Source organism: Anser cygnoides, chromosome 1, assembly GCF_040182565.1.
Source record: "Anser cygnoides isolate HZ-2024a breed goose chromosome 1, Taihu_goose_T2T_genome, whole genome shotgun sequence".
Lineage (NCBI taxonomy): Eukaryota > Metazoa > Chordata > Aves > Anseriformes > Anatidae > Anser > Anser cygnoides.
In genome coordinates this window covers 146,620,001-146,640,537 of record NC_089873.1, presented here as the reverse complement: position 1 = coordinate 146,640,537, position 20,537 = coordinate 146,620,001, and the positions used below count along the sequence as shown (strand labels likewise).

Below are 20,537 nucleotides of genomic sequence, written 5' to 3'. Positions count from 1 at the left end.
GTACAGATGCTACTTATTTGCCAGCAAGTATTGGTGTTTATTAAAAAAAAGAAACTCTAACTGTAATAACTTCACAGAAACTGTAATAACTTCATAATACAGTGGAATAAAAGCCATTTCAAACGGTAAGTTTTTCAATATCACATAGATATTTATCTAAGTTGCTGTTTTATAAAGATTTAAACAGCATCTGATACCCATGTCTACTGCTACCTTAAAGCAGCATGATAGTGATCTTGATTTCTCCAGTCTACTTCATATTCATTTAGCTTTTCTATTATGCTTTAGAGAACAGAATAACAGCATACATCAACGTGTGTTACCTTTTAGCAAGATCATACTCTTTGACGTCAAAATACAGCTTAGCAAAAAGGAATCCTTTCAACGATTTCTGAAGGGGAAAACACACGACAAGCACATTTTAGACGTACAACACTTTTAAAGTAATTGAATAGGAAGACCCTTCTAATACTTTTGAGAGACTGAATTTGATAACTAGTTATCAGCTCCAGTCCGTTCCTCATATCCAAAGCTTTGTTTTTGAAAGATGTGGGATTTGGAAAACAATGTTTTTCCAGTAACCGGCGAAGGCTACTAACGTGAAATTGAGGTTACTGGTGAAGCAAGCAACAAGCCTTAATACTTGTAACAGCTCATAAACACTTCTGACTAAAGAGTGTAGAAGAATGGAGTCAGCTACATTTAACGTACAGTTTTTTTTTCCCCAATGTAACAAGGTTGCAAAACGAATCCCTAAATCTGATAGACTAAACAAGAAGATGCTATTTAGTCCTGCTCTAGTACATGTCACATACAACTGTTTAAATATAGGTAGACAATGCTTTCTCCTCAACTAAGAAATCCCACTTACTCTCAGTTTATATACAAAATGCATTGATGCATTAATTTATTTCTGATGTTACCAGTCTGAGATAACTTGAACACACTTGTTCTGGGGATGAAAGGTGAAAGGTATTTATGGAGGAATAAAACAGGGAAACGAAAGTGGAAAAAAAAGGCAAAACAGAAGACTGAGCAAGCAAGAGGGCAAGATGGCAGAAGCACGGGCAGGAGGAAATGAGTCAAAGGAATGAGCTATGAAACTACAAAGTCACAAGCAAAAACTTCAAGGTAGAAGCTAGATAACATGTATTTAAAATCTGAGCTCCCAACATCAGATCAAAAGCAGGTTTTGTTTGTGAACTCCAAAATACTGGAGGTAGTTAGGTCTACGGTGCAAAACGTTAAACAACTGTCTACATTCTAAACACACTCAAACTGCCAGTCTTCACCCCTCTCCCACCCTGAAGTTATCTACGTAAAACTTTAAAAAGTGAATTTAAATGAAAGCAGGCCTCCTAGTCTTCAGTCCATATTTTCAGGTATCACAAAGACGCACTGACATGCCAGAGTGGAGTCAAACTTGACACCTTGTATACAGGGATGAAAAGAAACCTCAAAATAAACGCTTGCAGCCTTGTAAGACCCTTCCCTCTGAAATCAACACAACAAGGAAACCAGTAACTATTTCCACCGTGGACTGTGCGACACAGTCAGTTGTAAACATCGCTCAAAAGTCAAAACTAAATGCATCCAGTGGCCTTGAGCACAAGAAAAGGAGAGGAAATGTTTTTTGTTGAGTCCACCAGAAATATCAAAACTGTGGAAAAGTATCTGTGAGTCTGGCAGCGATGCACTTGACACCGTCTAATCTAAACAGCACCCAAGTCGAATAAACAAAGTCACAGGACAATTTTGTTGCTGTTGGGAAAGGCACAAACGATGGTGTACACAGGCCCTGCATGCAGTCCCTAACGTATAATGGTTAGCTCGGGCACATTCAGGCTGCTAAATATTCTGCCTCTGCGATAAAACCAATTCAGAGCAGCAGAACGGCATCTTTCAGGATTAGGGCCCCATGAATTGCATCAGTCGGCTGAGACCTGCGTAGCATTTTCCAGCTATAATAGGAACGCTTGGAGTTTTTCACCCCTGTGCCCGGCTAGTGACAGAGAGCAGAGCCGTTTTCTCCCGGCTCTCCCTCCCTCGACGCTGCCGCTTCACGAAGCGGCCGCCCAGAAATATTAACCGCGCCGCACGTAAAGGAAACTGAAAGTTTAAGGCGGCGTGCTGCCTATCTGTGAGTTCAGTTTCTGAAGGGAAGTAACGCCGGGAAGTTAGGAACCAGGGGCCCACAAACCCGAACGGCTCTGTAACTCCCGGCGGGCTCCTCCTACAGCAAACCCAGGGCTCACCGGCCGGAGGAAAGACCCGCGACGTTTCCCGTGAGGAAACCCCTTTTCCCTCGCACCGGCCTCGAGGAAAACCCTGCTAAAAACCCCCTCCCGTCCGTGAAGCGCCGCGGGGCAGGGGTAGCCCCAACCCCCCCCCCAACCCCCCCCCCGAAGCCGGCCACCCCAACCCCAACCCTCAGCCAAGCCAACCGGGGCCCCGGCCGCCTCTCCCCCCCGGGCCAAGGGAAACGGCGACGCCTCACTCACCTCTCTCAGCGAAGGCGCAGCGGCCTGCAAGGTGGCGACATAGCGCTCCACCTCGGCCTTGCTGCGCCTCAACATGGCGGCCGCGGCGGCGCCGAGCCCGGCCGGGCTCTGCTCCGCGCCGCGCCGCTCCCGGCGGGGGCACCCGCCGCGTAGCGCGTACGCCCCACCTTGGGCACGCTGCGCACGCTGCGCACGCTACATACGTTCCCGCGCGCCCCTGCGGCGCCCGCCCTGCGGAGGGTGCGCAGGAGCCGCCGCGCGTTACGCAAACTTCCCCCCGCGCGCCCCACGGCGCCCGCCCCCCGTGAATGCGCAGAAGCTGTCGCCACAGTGAGGGGCGGGAAGCTGGGTGGGGCCACCCCGCCTGCAGCGCATGCGCGGGGCTGGCGGCCGGCCGTTGGGGGCGGTCGTTGGGGTTCCGTGACGGGGCGTTAGGAAATGAGTTTGGAAATGGCCCTTCAGAAATCAGCTGGGAGCAGCTGTTAAGATGAGCAGGCTGCAAAGCTTGAGACAGGAGGTTTAAACTATTTTTATTATTATTTTTTTTTAAGCCGTAAGGCAGTTGCCCCATGGCTTAATTCCCAGCAGGAGCCCGCTTGCTGGAGGTGCCCAGCTCACTTTTCTGCAAGTTCCAGTCACTTTGGTCAAAATGTGGCCACTGGGCTGTCCCTGAGTCGTGTGATACCTCTGTGAATATCTCTTCATTAAAAATTCATCCCCTTCTCAGTCTCTAGCAACCCATTGACATACACAAGTTTCCTGCTACACCTAAGCACTACCGACATCTCCACAACTCCTACCATCTTTGCAGGAAAAATAAAGTATCCACCTTGTTTCTGTAAGGAGATCAGCAGCAGCCACCTAACACCCTAACCCTAGTTAACCAGAGCTAACCCTCTCTTTTATTATTTGCTCTATTAATGGTGATTTCTTTACACATTGGCTCTAATTCCATAAGAAGAATTAGCGTGTTTTTTTTTTCCCTCTGCTTTTTAAATGACTGGGGTTACAAGCAGTTTGTCAACACCTGCCAGGCTGAGGATTAGAAGTCTTAGCGCTGGTGCAGAGGAGAATCCGAGAGCTGGCTTGGGAGTCACTGGAGGAAATTTTTGCTTTTCATCATGGGGAGGCGTGTGAAATTGCCTTCATACAGACAAGGTCGAGTGCCTTGACGCTGGTCGGCATCTCTGTGGAATTAGCACCACGTTGTCCCCAGTGGTTGCAACACCAGGAAGGTAGCCCACCAGACAGGCCAGCAGTTGACCGGCTCTAGTGCTAACCTTGCAACCAGACCATACTCAGCTTGGCTCACTACACATCTTGATACCTTGGTAGGAACTGAGCTCAGGATTTGCCACTGCTGGAGGCAGAAAGGCTTTAGGCTCAGCTCCTTCCCCCTACAGCTACATCCATTGGGCTTTCTGAAGCGCTCCCTACTGTTATTCTAAGCAGGAGCTTCAAAAGGAATCTCTCTTGCTCATGCATGATTGATCCCATGCAGTAAAAAGGGGGCAAAGCTGAGGCATCCGTTCCTAAATCCCAGGCCCACAGCCTCCTTTGAGAGACCTAGTAGGGGTCAAGGTTCAAAAAAACAGTAATAAACTCAGCCTCTTTAAAGAAAGCACGTCCAGCTATGTGAAATATTTATAATACTGACAGACCAGGAAGTAAGCTTCAGCACTAGACCTGTAATTGTCCAGGTTAATTGTCTAATTGCTAGCTCCCTCCCTGTTTTGCACTGCTTTTAATAATGCTCTTGATGACAAAATCCATGGGTATTATTTCAATGATAGTTCACTCCAAAGACAGCTCCCAAGGGAGCAGTGTGAATTTGGGCAACCCTCCACTGGAGAGAGGGCTCCAATAATAAGAATAGAAGAAAAAAAAAAAAAACACCTGGAGGGTGATTAAACACTGTGACATACTGCCTACAGAGGCTTGTGAGATCTTCCTTGGAGATACTCAAAACTTGGCTGGGTAAGACTTTCGGTGTTGGTGCAGCTTTTAAGTTAGACCTGCTTTGAGCAGAGGTTTGGACTACCTGGCCTCTAGCGGCCCCATCCTTCAGAAATATTTCTGTGACGCAGCAGGCTTTGAACCCCTGAACCCTTGCATGCTCTTAGTGCTACACAGTGGGGTCTGAAACACATACACTGGTGTTAATGACACAGAGGCCACGACCTTGGTGCTACTGCACCAGAGCGCAGTCTTCATGATCAAGAACTTGGAAACAGCAAAAAACATTGACTTCAGGTCACAGGGTTACCGCAGAGCCTGCAGGAGGCGCAAACGAGGCTGCCGTGTGCTGGGTGGATATAACCACGCAAGGCAGGCCATGCCTCTCGGGGTCAGGGACTGTTTCCACCCCACTCTTTGAGCAGTAGGGCTGTGCATGCTCTCAGTGGAGCGTGAAAAAACTAGAAGAACTGAATTACAATTTAAAGGACGTATTGCTGAGAGTGGTCTCCTGGATCCATTGCATAGTCCAAAATCCCAACGGTGTTATCAGGCTAGTTATATAAACTTTTTTTTGGGGGGGGGAGAGGACTTCTTGTCATGAACACAATAAGGACTGCATTCAGCTACTGAACTGTTACTGTACTGAATAAATATATACAATAATAACAATAAAAAATACCTTACCTAGCACTAAACTGTAGGTTTGAGGTGAAAGCCGCATTACATTGAAAACAGGAGAGAAAAATGTGGTAGGAAGGTATGCATTTTAAACTCAGACAAGGTATTTTCTTTAGGAAAACCTAGTGACTGTGCCGATTCAGAAAACAGCCAGAAGAACCAAGTTGTTCGTTATGAAACAAACCGCAGTTTCTTTCTTAAACCTAAAAACTAAAGTGCATACGTAGGTTAGGCGTATGTCTCCTTTAAATCAGGATAAGGAAGTATTTACATAGTCACAGGTAGAAGCATAGGGAAGAAAGGCTGCCTCGCCGCTTTTCCACCCATCTCAAACACTCATTTAAGAGACGTGATACAAGTTTTAATAACATAGCCTTTATTGATGACACTGGAAAGATGTTTTGAAGCAACTAGTTTTCCATAAACAGGAAAGGAAATTTTGCTTGCTATGATGCAATTACACAAAATCCGTGTAAGTCACTAGTGTGAAAAAGAAAAAAAAAACACGTGTACTTGATAACACAGTACCATCAAGAATTCCTAAGTAACTGTATTTTCAATAGAAAAAGGAAAAATATAACAGGTGTGCATGAATAGAAGTCAACGGTATAAAAGAATCAGGTGTATGTTATAAGGAATTCTGATGCCTTGTGAGCTCAGTTCTTGAGGATGACTAAAGAAATAGATCCTAGCAGGATCAAACCACATATATTTACACTCACAGTGTAAAAGTAATATTGCCAGTTAATTGAAATATGCATTTCCATTACTGTTGTAGAAGTTAAAGAAGCCAAGAAGCTAAATTTAAACCTCAGGTGTTCACATTTGTAACAAAATTCCTCTTGCATCCTGAATAATTAAGGCAAAGTATGTTATCTTTTGAAAATACCTTGTATATAGTTTCTGCATAAAAATATGAAATAAAAATAAAACTATATATATATATTTAATGGAACACTGTTATGTATGGTCCAGCAGAATAAGGCACAAAAAGTAAATACAATGCAAAAGCATATATAAAAGTTAATGTGTTACTCTGAATGGAATATAGCAAAATTCAAGTAGTTCTGAGTATGCTCATTTCTTGCAGTAGGAATATAGACTTCATATAGATATTTCATGCTAAGTCTGATGTACAAAGATTCATCATGTAAGCACAAACTATCAGAAGCAGGTCATTTGTACAGTGACTGTATTTAGAAACACGATACTTTTCAAATCATCTGAAACCAGGCTCCTTAATGAGACTATTTGACCTGAAATCTAGGCATGTTTTTTTTCCACGAAGTGAGGTATGTTTGGTTTCTTGCCCTAGACACTTAAAGTTTTATCCTCATGCTTAATTTGCACATCGATACTTTCAGTAATATAAATGACACTACGTGTCCGTAACGTTGGACACATTTGCAAAGTGTGTCTTTGCAGGTATTCACAAGAGTATTTTCTATCTAAAATTCCACAGAGATTACTGTGCACAATGGTGCACTTGTACCAGTTCAACTGCATTATCAGGGTCAGAAACCTTTCAGGTGAGTTGATATTTAATTTAGTCTGTAAGTGTGGCCTATTTATCAACAAATAAGTATACATGTACATGTATAGAGAATGGAAAATTTCAAAATATCTCGATTTGATTGAAAGGCATGCATCACAATCTGTTCTCTGATTGCAGCCTCAAAGTCCCCCCCCCCCCCCCCACGAGTAATACGTATAACATTTTCATAAAGAACAGGGAGAGCAGATAAGTCTTCACTTCCTTCCCAAAGTTTCAGCTAGTTTCTTCAGTCTTTTCTTCAGCTCTAGAGGAAACTTTTCATAGCACTTTTTGCAGACAGGCTTCATATCAAATTCAACAAATTTATTCCTAAAATGACAAGGCAAAGAAAAAAAAAGTCCCATTTTTAATGGCAAGGATATTGAAAAAAGTAAGTATCATAGCATATGTGCACAGACAAAAAAATACAGCTCCAATTTATACATGTCTATGAAGTTACTGCCACAAGGTTATATACATTGTAGACAGTAATTACAGTACTGCATGCGAGTTATGCAGTCTTCTCCCAAGTGTCCATATTTATTAGCTGTGTCACTTAAAAGGCCTTTCAAATCTCATTGCAGAGCAAGGCAGACTAAACATAAGATAATGAAATAACATTATTCTGAGTTTGCAGTTGTGTGAAAAATATTTTGGTTTTGATTGCCATGAATGCATGCAAAAATTTTAAATAAAAGCACCCTTAGCACTAACCAAAGAAGAAAGGAGCAGAGGTGGTGGTGAGAAGGAAAAAAAGTTTACAGACAGATTGGCTTTTTCTTTTTCTGCTTCTCTTTATCCTTCGCTTCACGTTCCCGTTTGGCAAGGCGTCGCTTAAATTCATCTGGCATTTTCTCATAACAATGTTTGCAGACAGGTTTTAGATCAATTTCGACAAACTTATCCCTTTAGAGTTAAACAGAAAAAATAAAGGGACAGAAAAGGAGGAGAGTTAAGAAGACTTAACTGAAGGAAGAACTGAACAGACAGCTGAAAAAGATGTAGATTAGTAAATAGAGCAAGAGGAAGAAACAGGCGCAATTTTCTCAGTGCTGATTGTATGGTTTTTGTACCGTAACAGTTAAACTACAGCAACATTTCCACTGTAAAGATAACCACCGATCCATTTTGAAGGCATCACACCTATCAATAAACTTACTTGAGTGTTAACTTAGTGTTGCAGGTTGAACAAGCGAAACAGTTCACACACCATGCCTTATTCAGAGCAGACACAACTAGAGCAAGTGAAAAGAAAAAGGAAATCATTAGCATTACAAAAAATATACATATAAAGAAAAAGCTGTAATGTTCACGAGACATGAAGAACAATCATTTGATTCTTATATCAAGTATTGAGGACCATAACAATAACATGGCAAGACTAGGAAGGCACATAGGTACATGTGAATGCTGTGCAGTGGGACCATGAAGTGTTGATAAAGCTGTCTCTGAGGGTACATACAATGCTATGGTCACCAGCAAGACCATTTTAACAAATTTCTGACTCGCGTTGCTTGCTTCTACCTCATCTCATAGCATGCTGACCTCAGGCAACTGTTTTATGAGGCCATGTTTCAAACATGACCAGGAGACTTTTTCAGCTGAAAAGCAATCCAGCAAAAGGGTGTTTATGTTTTTATTCTGTTTCATTCCCCAGACCCTGCTCAGACCGCAGTGCCATCAACTATAGCACTTGCCTGGCTGAAGAAACTAACTTGAAGCTAGGAATCAGGACACTGCTGGTAAATCAGAGGTACCAAAGTGAAAAAAAGTTATGGACTAACGAGATAAATCACTTTATCATGATAAACATGAATATATTTTTACTCTTTGTTTTGGAGAGAAAGCTTTTTCTCTTTGTTCTTTATCTCTCTTTTCTGTTCCTCCTCTCTTTCACAGTATACCTTCCCAATGTTCCTTGCCAAAACTTGCTTCTCTTTTTAACCAAATGTAGAGGATCCAGGGCAATGCAATGCTTTTCTCCTAAAATGCAACATTTTGTCAGCAGCAAACAGAACCAGCACATTGTCATGCAAAACTTTTTTTTCCTACACTATTGGGCCAAGCACATCCACAGAAGCATACAGTTATTCACCCGCTTGCCAAAATAATACTAAGCAGATGAAAGTCTTCGCTTATAAGCAACCTCTCCAATACAGTCATAGACACTCTCTTGAAAAACTGTTGCCACAGATGTCTGTTTCACCAGAGAGAGAGAAAATAAAGTACTGGATACTCATCATTTGTGACAGCAGTGTCAAATTTCTGTGCAGGAGTGAAAGAAGAAATGTAGAATAATTGAAGACACACCATGAAAATAAAGAAATGACGACATTTCAATCTGTTCAGTTCAGTGGCTGACACATACAATATGGGAGTCAGATTACACGATGTAACGTAAGAAACACACAGAGATGTGGTGATCAGGCAAGGCTGAGTTATTCATTCGCTTCAAGCCCCAGTTCTCTTCATTCAGGATTTCAGCGAAGGGGAAGATACAGCTTCCTCCAAAGCCTTCTGGATTGTTGTTCTGCAGGTACAGTCCAGTCCCAAAAATGTGGGGAAAGCACATTCCCAGAATGTGGGTCTCACCCTATATTTACATGACTATGAACTACCTTATGGCTCCTTTTAAAAGCTAGAGGCTTCCGCCCACTTTGCTAATAGCTTTGGTTTAGGTGAGGCTAACATTGGTATTACAGTGTTTACTTCAGGCAGGTGTAACCAGGAACAAAGTAATGTGGCATTATTGCAGGTAGAATGATTTGCCTTTGGACAACCAGCTATGATAAAATGCCAAAAAGCATCCAAAATAATCCCTCCCCCTGCCCCCCAAAATTAAAGCACTCATTTCCGCTTATGCCTTCACAGGACAGATCTTTACAATTCCTTCCTGGTTTTGTGAAATTATCATCAGCCTAGATTTTCAAAAGACAGGTGCCTGAGATAGATAGGCAAATACCTCCAGGAAGTGGATTGAAATAATGAAAGTTAGGCACTTAAAAAAAACCATTAGAAAGCCCACCTAAATCTTTAAATATCTAAATTCTTTTTCAAATCCGGATCATGATCCCTAAATTCATTTGAGAAGATGCCAATGTAGTCATTCTCACAGTTGCATGTGTTCATTTTTAAGGTAGGTGGGGCAGGAAGCCACCAGTGCATCTCCCAGCATCCCTGGCCTTTCCTTGTTACTAAAGGGTTTCCAGCTGACCACAGCTCTCTTTAGACGCTGGGTGATCTTCCACTATCACAAAACATTCACTACAAGGTCTTCCTACTATTTGGCCTCTGACTAATCAGATCTATCCTAATTTCTGATCAAGATAATGGCCTGTTTTGGTTTAATGAGAACAGCCAGGGATTCAACAACGGCCTTACTTCTGCTGTTAAGAAAGAACTTCCATCAAAATGTAACGTTAAGAAAACAGTCAGAAAAGTGCTTACCATCTCCTTCAATCACACGATTGCAATGGAAACAAACATCACCGAACAGCTGAAGAGGAAGGAGAAGTAATGAATTTTTAATTGAATGATTTTATCAAGAGTAGCTTCTCAAAATAACAAAACACTCTATTTTGGCTGATGGGCACAGTAGCTTTACTGTTTATTTCAGTAAAAAAAAAGAGAAAATTAGCAGGTCTGCTTTTGTTTTCCAATTAAGTTTTGCATCATCTTATCAGAAAAAGTCTCTGTAATGTTGAAGATGAAAACATCTGTTTACATCTGCTTGACACTCTAAAAATGTTGTGTTGTTTTGTTTTACTATTTCTCTAATCCTGAACATTTAAAATACAGCAAAGTCACATACAGATCTTTAGTAATCATCCAATTTAACATTTGGACTTAAAAGCAAGACTAGAACAACATGCTACTTTTTCTGGCAAAAGCTGTAAGGAAATGCTATGCTTAATTTATTTTTCTTAAAATCAATCAATCAATAAATAAAAGGCCAGAAATCCTTCATTCCATTTCCATACTTAACATCTGTCCACAATGTAACTATCTATGAATGGTTTTGTATGCCCAAAATTTCATGTATTTTTTTTCTAACTGTAGGAGCTGATGTAGCGAATGACATTCCTTCAACATACAACTCTTGCCTGGTGTACGTTCTTGCCCTGTCATGGATGCAGCTATTTCTACTAATGTCACGGCATTTATTGCCTACAAGTGTGCCAGCAACATTTCAATCATCTGCCCTTCATCGCTGACAAATTAAGAATCCATCTGTAATTAGCAGATGCCTTACAACTCCCAGAGATAATGCCTACTTCAGCCAAGCAAAGGTGTGTACGTGACACCTTGTGGTTGGCTTCCAAATAATAATGGTTTATACCTTACAGTGCTGCACTGCACAATTAAGGGCGTCTGCAGGGAACTGTATATAGCTCTTATTTAAATGCAAGTGGTCACTAGGTGGTGTCCTCTGACAAATTAAGTCTTTGTAGTCTTAGGCAGCTGAACGAATGAGCTGGGTGATGCTGTGTATCCTAACATAGGATCATCTTAGAGTAGCAGAAAAAAAACACGCTACTCACAAAGGCTTCGTGTCAAACCACAGCTCCTGAATGGCAAATCTTCTTATATTTCTTGGGAAAGATTCGGTGTTATTAGCTGCTCTCATCTCGCAGATATGCAAAAGCTTGAAACAGCTCTACATAAGCGCCACTAAGCTTGAAGAACAACTCGATACTGATTAGCCCATCTAGTCTTTGTGAAATCCCTGCAGTTATGTTTTTCAATGCCAGATTTATAATTAGAGAAACCGATATAAATTAACTGCAACAGAACATCTGCTAATTAGCTTTATAACCACAGGTGATTATGAGAAATCAGAAGAATATCTATGGTCTTCCATCTCCTTTAATAAAATCAATACATGAGTTTAACAACACAATTTCTAAAAATATGCAACCTTACCTGATTGTAGTGGGTTTCACAATATGCCAAGCCTTTTCTCTCATAATGACGATGACCCAGGAATGGCTTTTCACATTTCGCACAAACAAAATGCTATGAAGAAAATTATATACATTTTTGGATTACTTGGAAGTAACTGTATTTTTTCTGGAAAGCAAATCAAACAATGTGAATGTCACGTCTACTGAGCCACTGATTCTCTTGAAAAGGAGAATTAAAACTTGTCTTCAACATTTCAATCCAAAAGTTACAAAAAAAGGAAGCAAAGTGATGTGTTATCAACGAACAGAATGAAGAGAGATTAAATAATAAGCACCATCATTACACTCTTGTGAAGAAAGCTCTTGCTGGAGGAGATTTTCTAAACAAAAGGAATAGACCACTTATCTTCCTAATTTAAAACGAAGATATGGAACTAAGTCTTGTACATGCCCTTGAAATATGAAACCCTCCCATGAAGTGCTTTACCTGTAGCAGGTTAACTGTGAAAGACTTAAGAATATTATGGTGCCCAGTAATATTACAGTTATCACAGAACTTTACTGCCTTTCCATATATCCCGCTCTTCACTTTGTGAAATTTTCTTCTATAAGGGCCTGGCAGTGCTTCCTCTGATTAATGATTTTAGCTTCACAGTCAAAGGTCTCTGCAAGGTTGGAAATTACTCTCATTTCACAGTGAAAGACCAGACATGAGAAGGTTGAAAATAGGATTAGGAGAATGTATATACTCATTATTCCTGCATACTTTTCTAATCCTTTCATGTAGACTGATCAGCAATATTCCAGGTATGTTAATATTTACATTTGTGAAAGACAATGTATCAGCTATTGTTTACCTCCACATGCCACTGTTTGCCCATAGCATTCACCACTCGTCCTTCAATTGGTCTTCTACATGCTCCACAGATGGGGACACCCATTTTGTCATGGCAGGGTAAACAATATAATTCTCCCTTCAACTCACGAGCATCAGCAGTAAGCTCCTTCCTGTTCAAAAGTTAATTAATTGAGAGCATGAATAAAGGAACTGAATGATTTCAACTCTTGAGAGTTTCTGGAGATAATCTAATTTTTAGCATTTGTTTTAGAAATTGGATTTATACTACAATAATGGATCTAGCAGCATCAAATATGGCAATTCATTTTTTTTTTTTTTTGAAACAAGACTGATTCCATAGTAAACTGAGAAAACCCTGCTAAGTACAATGCATTAAGTCTCTCTGAAAATAGCTACTGAGCTGTTTTCAAACGTGTTTGAAAGCTGTAGTCATGCTTGGCTTCTATTCTGGTCCTCTTATCACCTGTTTATTTTAGCTTTACATAAATGTAACTGAAAGGAAAATGCAATTCTTTACATTTTCCCTGTGGTATAAAACATCAGAGAAAGAAAAATATGAGCTGACACTGGCACTGACGCAATACTACAGGTTGATTTTCAAATCAGCCTTTGCTACAGCACTGAAACGATAGCTTCCTTTGTACCAAAAATAAACAACTAATAATGTGTGCTATATCCTACAATGTCCCCTGATCTGTGCATCTGGGGAGGATGTAGAAACATGAAGCTATGTAGACTACAGTTGCAGAAGCTGATAAAATGAGGTAAGGGAAAGCTTCTAAGAAAATGTCTTTAAAAGGAAAGAACAAAATTTTTCATGCAACTCAGCTAAAAAGAAATAACATGGGCAAGATAGTAACTCAAGCAGCTAAGGAGGATCACTTTCCTACCCTTTGTTGCAGAAAAAGAAGCTATCAATCATTTTGCTGCTACAAAACCATTTACCTGTGCCCAGACTTCGTATTTCCTAAGAAAATGCTGCAGATTACAATCTTTCATTACTGCCTAACATATCAGCTGTTGTTTGAACTAAATATCTAACTCCACCGTCCCAAAAGCGATAACCAGACACACATCTGGCTACAATGCAACCCAAAGCTCTCCCTTTTGACTGTTTAACAGTACTGGATTTCACTTTAAAATGTAAACGGAAGAAGCAAATAAAAACAGCATTTTCTTGTCTTCCTTTGCAGAACTCAAGTTACCCGCAGTTTGCACAGTTGAAGTGATCAGGGTGATAAGGATCATTTTTGAATATGAGAGGCTGTTCGTCAATAATGGCATGACACTTCTGGCAAATGTACTTTCCCAAGCCTCTGGCCTTTTCCCTGTTATGGCAAGGACGGCAGAGATGTCTGAAACAACATAAAAAACATAGGTAAGTACCAGCACCAGTTAGTACCGTGAAAAATATAAATCAAACATCTATTAGAACTTCATTTCAATCAGCCTTTTTTGGAAGAAAAAGTCTTTAAAACAATTTCTTTGGTAGGTAAACCAAGTGCAGAAGAAGGAGGGCTATCACTGTATTTCCAATCACCACAGAACTATCATTTCTTCAACTTGTTTGAATTTAAGCTGTGTCAAAACACAGAAAACAATGTTCACTACAGATTCTCACTGCTGAATATTTTACTCTCAAACTCTTAAAAATTTAGCTTGGAAGCTGGATGGCCACACAGGTCCTAATTCTATAAAAACAACCATGTATGTCATATTAAACTTATGAAGTCCATGGCCATATAATCCACTTGCAAAACATCCTTGTGATCACAGCTGGTAAAAAAGTGAAGGATCCCGATGAGCTGAAAACATTTATTAATGAATAAGGTGCTGAACTGGACCCAAATTGGAAGCCAATGTTGGAAAAACAAAAATTGATTTAAAAAAATACAATACTTCTACATCTGAATGTTGTCTCTCTGATCAGAATGTACCCTACCAATCCTGAAATGTCACCGGGTACAGATGAGACCTGGTGTTGACAAGTAATCTGGTGTTGAGGTAGATAAATGGTTAAGATTTTATGTGCATATTTTAAGCTATTCATTCTTAATTTTGTGATGCACCCTTAGACCTTTTTCTCATAAAAGCCACTTCAGTTACTCCATCTCAACTGGAAAGTTTTAAGGGCCATAACTTCTAAGTCCCACCTCTCATTTCATTTTATTCATGAGCAGTAACAGAAGGATGAAGACCTACCTCCCAGCATTCTTGACAAATCCAATATCTGCCAATACTTGTTGGCAGATGTCACAGCAGAAGCATTCTGGATGCCAACTATTGTTGATAGCCTTAATAACACGACCAATAATGAACTCACCTGTAAGAAACACAATGACAAGAATTTACAATACCACGCTAGACAAAGTTAAAAGAAACCCACAAGTGAATCACTACAATTGCATCATCATCCTCTCCTCATATACTGCCCACCTCCCCCCAAATCTGGTAGAATATATTAATAATTTCAGTGTTGCAGTTCTGGTTCTAAACTCTGTAATTTGGGTTGTTTTTGTTTGCTTTTTTTTTTTTTTTGTGCTGTGGGTCAGAAGCAGATGTCCTTGCTGATGGACAACCTTCTGTTCTTTATATATAAGCCTTTTTCCACCTTCTCTCTGCAATTATCCTTTTCCAGTCCTTTATCTGTTTTTTTTTCTCATCTGATCTCAAACTCTTGCAAAATATACAGAGTTCTTTATATAATATGGCATTCTTGTCTCCTTATCATCTTTGCCTTTCTCCTCTTATAGAAGAGGACAATTTTAAATTGTCATTTACACAGTAGTGGCTTCTACTCCACTAGGTCTGTAATCTAGCCTTGAAGGGGCTCTATACTCTAAGCACAACCGAACTGAGCTTGGGTGGCGTTGGACCTACTGGAAAAAACAGAAAAGAAAAAAAAAAAACAACAACAACTATGAAGTCAAAGTGCAAAGATGCAGTGGGAGAATGCACTTACTAAACAGTAAATCCAACACACACAACAACTTCTAACCTACCACAAGGAGTCCTGTCCTGCAAGGCATTGAAAAAGTGTTAAAATTACCGTTGTGCATGCACTGTGTGACTCCACTGCACAGGCAGTGGAGCCATGTCCACCACACACGGGACACGTGTTTAGTTGTTCCCTACATGGACGTTGTAGCCAAGGCCCCTGAGCAGTGCCCCAGAGCACTCTGCCTAAAACGTGCTGGGAGCTCAGCTTCCTGGTGCTGAGGAAGGCTGAATCGTGGCTCCAAAGAGCCTACAAATCAAACAGCTGTCAAAGAGGAGCGATCCATCAGATAACAGATGTGGATGAAAGGAAGTCTAGCATGCAACTCTGTGGCATTCCCATGAAGTCATAGCTTTTCAAGAATAAAACCTGATGGACTCTAAAAACGTCAGGAAAGCTTGAGGCATCACTGCTGACAACAGCCCTGTTGATTTTGGCCACCCTTAGTAAATCCAAACACTGGAAAAGCCCAGTTTCAGTTAGGACCCATAAGGCGCTGTAGGTAAGAGAGCAGAGTGACCTGGGAGGCAGCCCAGCCAGCCAGTCACACCCTCCAGCAAAGTCACTTACTTTTAACCCATCTGTCAGAACAAGTCAGTCCGTAAAACTGATGAGCTTTTAACAGAGCCGGTGCTATGAGGAGCCAGGGTAGGAGCAGCTGAAGCTGTTTTAGATGTGGAGCTGGGCAGGAGAAACCCTGGAGATACATGGTGTAGCTCCTCCATACCCCTCTGCCTGGGACCAGAACAGCTTCTGGTATCCTGCAAAAGGCTCCTGGGTGCTGAAGAGGTAAAGCCTCCTCTGCCCAGCCCACCAAAGGCGAGTAACAGTGCTAACAGAGAGGAGCCGTGTGTGAACAATGCTGGCGTGCAGGAAGAGCAGCACTTTCTGTTTGAAGAGGTTAGAGAGGAGGGTTTGCGAAAATCCTTTGCAGGCCAGAAGCAGGGATGCAGACGGGGAAGCCCTGGCACAGAGGAGCAGGAAGGGGACAAAGGAAGGGGGCTGCAGAGTGACTGGAGGAATACAACAGGTCCTCATGCTTGGGAAGTGACTGGCCTGCCTGCAGACGGAATGAAGTGAGACACTTTCTGGTTTGCCGCATACTTCAGGTTTGCTCAGATATCACCATTAAGCCCCTTCTTCCTCTTCCCTTTCCCCTCCTTGTTCAAATCTGCAGCTTTAAATTCAAAGCTCCAGAACATCTGCTTCCCCCTTTCCCAGCACCCAGCCCCTCCCTCTGCACAAGGGAAAGGCCTTACTAAGATAAGCAGAAGTTGTAGCGGCTTGCCAAGGCACCGCGGAAAAACAAGAGCTTCCCGACCAGCTCAAGCAATGGTACAGTAATGACTTCTCAGCCCTGCCCAAGCAAATGTGTCACACACAGAGAACACAGAGGGTAAAAAACCTGGCAATTGATTACAGCGTAGCAGATACGCAAGCATTTACATCATCAGACAAATTGACAAAAGGCAGCCTTCAGCGTTACACAGGTTAGACATCAGATGCTGAAGGAATTTGTTTCAGAAATATGAAAGGGGACCAGCTGACTCATCAGCTGATGGTAAGAGTAGATGATGAAGACTGTCCCTGCTTCCATGGAGGAGGACAACACGGATGGGTTATAACTGTCAAAAGGGATGACAGACTCGCTGGAGGGTTTCAGCTGCATGAGAAGGGCTGAATATAAGCACATGCATGTAGGTACAGATAACCATGAAATGGTCTGTTCATTGGGTCACTGGACCAACAGCTTAGCTGTTCACTCAAATAACGCAAACCTTTTTTAAAAAACCTACTGATTGATGACCTGTAGGAAAAGCAGCTCCCCAGGTTCTCTGAAGCCTAGTTCATGCTGGAAGTTCAGATGTGTGGGGCCACCTCCCAGAGGAGATACAGAAGGGTTGCACATCTTCCCCCAGCAATACGCTGACTTCCCATTTGTGATCAGTGGGAAGCACTTTGCCTCAACGTAAAACTTACCACACTGATGGCAGCAAGGGGCGAAAAGCATTTGAAAATCATGTTCACAGTACTTCCTCCCTTCAAACTGCAAATGGAAAACAAGCCGAGAGTTAGAGGGATTAGGAGCATGCCCTTGACATAAATACTGTAACATACCAGGATGTTTCCAGATGCAACTGGGTAGCAGAAGATGAGGAGTTGCACAAAAAAACAAACCTGACCATCTGCTAGAGAAACGGGCACCAAATTCACCCACCTTAAGTCAGCTACTAGTCAGCACATGGCATTAATAAAACACTAATCCTTTAATACTGTTTAGAGCATGTGGCATTTTTCTGTCACCCCTTTACCTCACAACAGATGCCTGAATTTTGACAGACTGACAACAATCTGATGCAACCGATAGGATTCTGGGCAGGAAATTAGCTTTCGAAAACCTTTCCTGGGGGGAAGCATTTTCTCTGAACCCATTTGATCCCTTCCCCACTCTGCATTTCCTGTAAGAATGGCCCAGCACACTGGAGGAAGTAAGTCTGGGGGGAGGAAGAACCCCCAGGGACAGAAATCCTCACAATTTATGGAGCAGTACAGCCAAACATACAGAGAAATAATGCTTTTCCTTCACAATGGTTGTTTGAGGGAATTTTAAGAAACAAAACTCTCTAAATTGACTAGATGAAATTGGGAGCTGATCTAAAGGGATTTGGAGCTGAATTTTTTCAAAGCTTAAAGAAGTTCAGTTGTAGTTCAAGCTCACAGAGAAAAAAACTATGGAAAAAAAATTCTACAGCACTGCATTAGCAACCTAACCAAGAAATATGTAAAAACATGTAGACGAGTATGTCCTGAAGTGAAGGGAAATGTTTAGATACCTTCAGGCACATCATTAGTAGACACAAATGCCAACTAGCATGTTAAAACCAGACAGACAATATTAGGTATGTTTGGATTTCAATGTCTCAGTTTAAAACACTGGAAAGAGGGATAGCAGGAAAACCCCAGTTCCTTCTTTGTACTGAGTCTAACACAAAACAAAGCAAATAGCATAAAATGCTACCCACAAATTAAGTTTTGGTGCATGGATAGCAAATACAGCAATAACCTTTTACACTATGAAATTTCAAGGATCAAATACGATATAGTAATTACTTGTGCAATATACAGAGCCATTGGCAGGGTTGTGATTTAATGAAATAGTCTAGAAGTCACTGGAAACTTGAGAGCAGAAACTTAATTCCTGTGCCCAACCTGAACTGCACCTACAAGGATCAGAAAGACATATGAGATATATACAGACTCTTCCAGAAGTCTATCCTAGCAATTTATCGAGGCTTTTTTCAATGTAATACTCTAAAACAGATGAACTTCTAATTGGAGTTTGTTGTTGTTGTAGTTGTTTTTAAATTGAGAGACAGGGGACTGACTAATGAAAATTAATGGAAATTATTGGTTAGTTCAGAATTGTGCTTGCTTCCTGCCAAATATAATCCTTTTTAAACTGAAGAAAAGCAGAAAGCTTCCAGCTTTGTGTAAACAGTTGGTACAATGGAAGATGCACGGGTCTGCTTGGATTTCAGAGCCACCACATGTTGATCTGGGCAGACCAAACAGGTTTGTGTTGGGCAGGTTGGTTACTATTCCGTGTTGTTTGTATTTTCAACCTTCTTGGCTCGTTTGTGCTGCATTTGTGGATGACCCAGCAGCTCCCCCCTTAGAGAAAGCCTTAAGCTTCCGTAACAAGTCCCACAGCATGTATTTTAAAAGCAAGGTCATTGAACTGGTGGAGGTCCATGGGTTAGTTGCATAGCTCTGCGTTTCATTTCAGAACATTTCACCACAACATTATCTCCAGCTGATCTCCGCATCTTTACTAACTTAGGACATGGGAAGACATGCCTAAAACCTGCTTCTTTAAAGACACTTCCTCTAAGGTAGTTTTTGGTAGAGCCCAATTTAAGAACACACTCCAGGTGCAAATGGAATAGAAATAAATCTGAGAAGCTCACTGCAGCTGCACTTTCCTTTTATCTCGCTATAGGTAGTTAGAAACTACTTAAAAAAATAAACAAAAACTAAAAGGAACTCTCCTCTCATTTAGGCCTCATAAAGCAAAAGTCATGCATCTTTCTATTTCAGTGATAATTACAATAACAAAGCAATACAGATTCCCCAATTATAGGAGTACTCTTGGGAGTCCTTCATTAGGATTTTGCTGTATTTCTTCCCCCGTGGTCTGCACCTCTCTAAACCCTTTCATCTCCCCGCCCCTCAGCACAGAGCAGGCTGGCCTTTTTCTGGAAGGGCATAGAAAGAGGCTCTTACTGCCCCAAAAGGGCTTTAAACAAACAGCTGCACTCCAGGTAGGCTTCATCTCTCCTGACTTCTGCTGTCTGAAGGTGAAGTGCCCGCGGTCCCCGGTGGGACAGACCTCTAGGGAAGGACAATTGCTGAACCCAGGAATAACACGGTCTTGAGAAAAAGCCACTGAGTAATTACAAGGCGAAGAGGGACAACCTGTCCCTCTGGGCACGGTGCCACCAAAGCTGCCCATGCAAGCAGGCTGTTCTGCTGTAAGTACAGGACCGCACGCTCTGCTGGGTTACAAAACTGCGTGGCAGCGGCTGTAGGGAACGCAGACTGCAGACGCGTCCTGCAGCGCAGCAGACCTACCTACACCTGCATTTCTTCCAGTGCAGCCCGACCAGTTCCACCCCACCACGGTGGAGCACCCAGCACGAAAGCTTATCACATGGCAGCGTTTGAGTGCAGATGTGATAAGCAGCTTAATGACTAACTGGGGGAACTCTGCAACGCTCGTGATAGGCAGGGGGAGAATATTTGACTTCCCGAAATCATTTCCAAGAAACACTGGCTTAGCTAAACGGGACACAGAACAAACACGAAGTGATGCAGGTCTACCAACAATGCCTGCATTTACCCACAGGGAACCTGCTCAGAAAAACACGTTGCCTGGCCACACCTCCACATGCATCTTGTTCAAGGGTGCATTAAACCAGTCGGAAGAAGATAACCTTTCTGCCCTTCTTCTCCAGTCACTGTTTCCTCACGGTGATACAGATCATCTCAGAGCACTGTCAGCCATCTCCGGAGCACTGGCAAACCTAAGCCCACCCTCTACCTG

At 41.9% G+C, this 20,537-nt stretch overlaps 2 protein-coding genes and 1 long non-coding RNA gene across 12 annotated transcripts in view; 1 reads left to right on the top strand and 2 right to left on the bottom strand.

Moving 5' to 3' along the window:
- Positions 1-2,765, bottom strand: part of LOC125184517 (E3 SUMO-protein ligase RanBP2-like) — a 34,306-nt gene extending 31,541 nt beyond the window's left edge. For all 5 annotated transcript variants that reach the window (XM_066990457.1, XM_066990460.1, XM_066990455.1 and 2 more), the window contains exons 1-2: positions 2,502-2,765; positions 324-391 (exon numbers count right to left, since the gene is read on the bottom strand). In XM_066990457.1, coding sequence (XP_066846558.1) covers positions 324-391; positions 2,502-2,576 — 143 coding nt within the window. In that variant the 5' untranslated portion in view covers positions 2,577-2,765. The remainder of the gene's footprint in view (positions 1-323; positions 392-2,501) is intronic.
- A 178-nt stretch (positions 2,766-2,943) lies between these two features.
- On the top strand, positions 2,944-19,909 carry LOC136789705 (uncharacterized). Of its 3 annotated transcripts, none has more exons than XR_010828621.1 (4): positions 2,944-5,010; positions 8,330-8,425; positions 13,629-13,813; positions 19,792-19,909. It is a non-coding gene; the product is annotated as an uncharacterized lncRNA (long non-coding RNA). The 3 variants fall into 3 exon arrangements; XR_010828620.1 differs by lacking the exon at positions 19,792-19,909 and adding an exon at positions 19,221-19,353; XR_010828619.1 differs by lacking the exon at positions 19,792-19,909 and adding an exon at positions 15,242-17,418.
- The window catches only part of LOC136789701 (LIM and senescent cell antigen-like-containing domain protein 1), a 20,173-nt gene continuing 5,129 nt past the window's right edge, over positions 5,494-20,537 (bottom strand). Inside the window, exons 1-10 of one of the 4 annotated variants that reach the window (XM_066990497.1) lie at positions 18,545-18,714; positions 17,414-17,480; positions 14,638-14,758; positions 13,641-13,790; positions 12,434-12,584; positions 11,596-11,688; positions 10,120-10,168; positions 7,832-7,907; positions 7,387-7,578; positions 5,494-7,002 (exon numbers count right to left, since the gene is read on the bottom strand). In XM_066990497.1, the coding sequence (XP_066846598.1) occupies positions 7,431-7,578; positions 7,832-7,907; positions 10,120-10,168; positions 11,596-11,688; positions 12,434-12,584; positions 13,641-13,790; positions 14,638-14,758; positions 17,414-17,480; positions 18,545-18,565 (876 nt within the window). In that variant the 5' untranslated portion in view covers positions 18,566-18,714 and the 3' untranslated portion in view covers positions 5,494-7,002; positions 7,387-7,430. Of the gene's footprint in view, positions 7,003-7,386; positions 7,579-7,831; positions 7,908-10,119; positions 10,169-11,595; positions 11,689-12,433; positions 12,585-13,640; positions 13,791-14,637; positions 14,759-17,413; positions 17,647-18,544; positions 18,715-20,537 lie in introns of those variants that run through there. The other 3 variants (XM_066990498.1, XM_066990495.1, XM_066990496.1) reach the window with 3 other exon arrangements.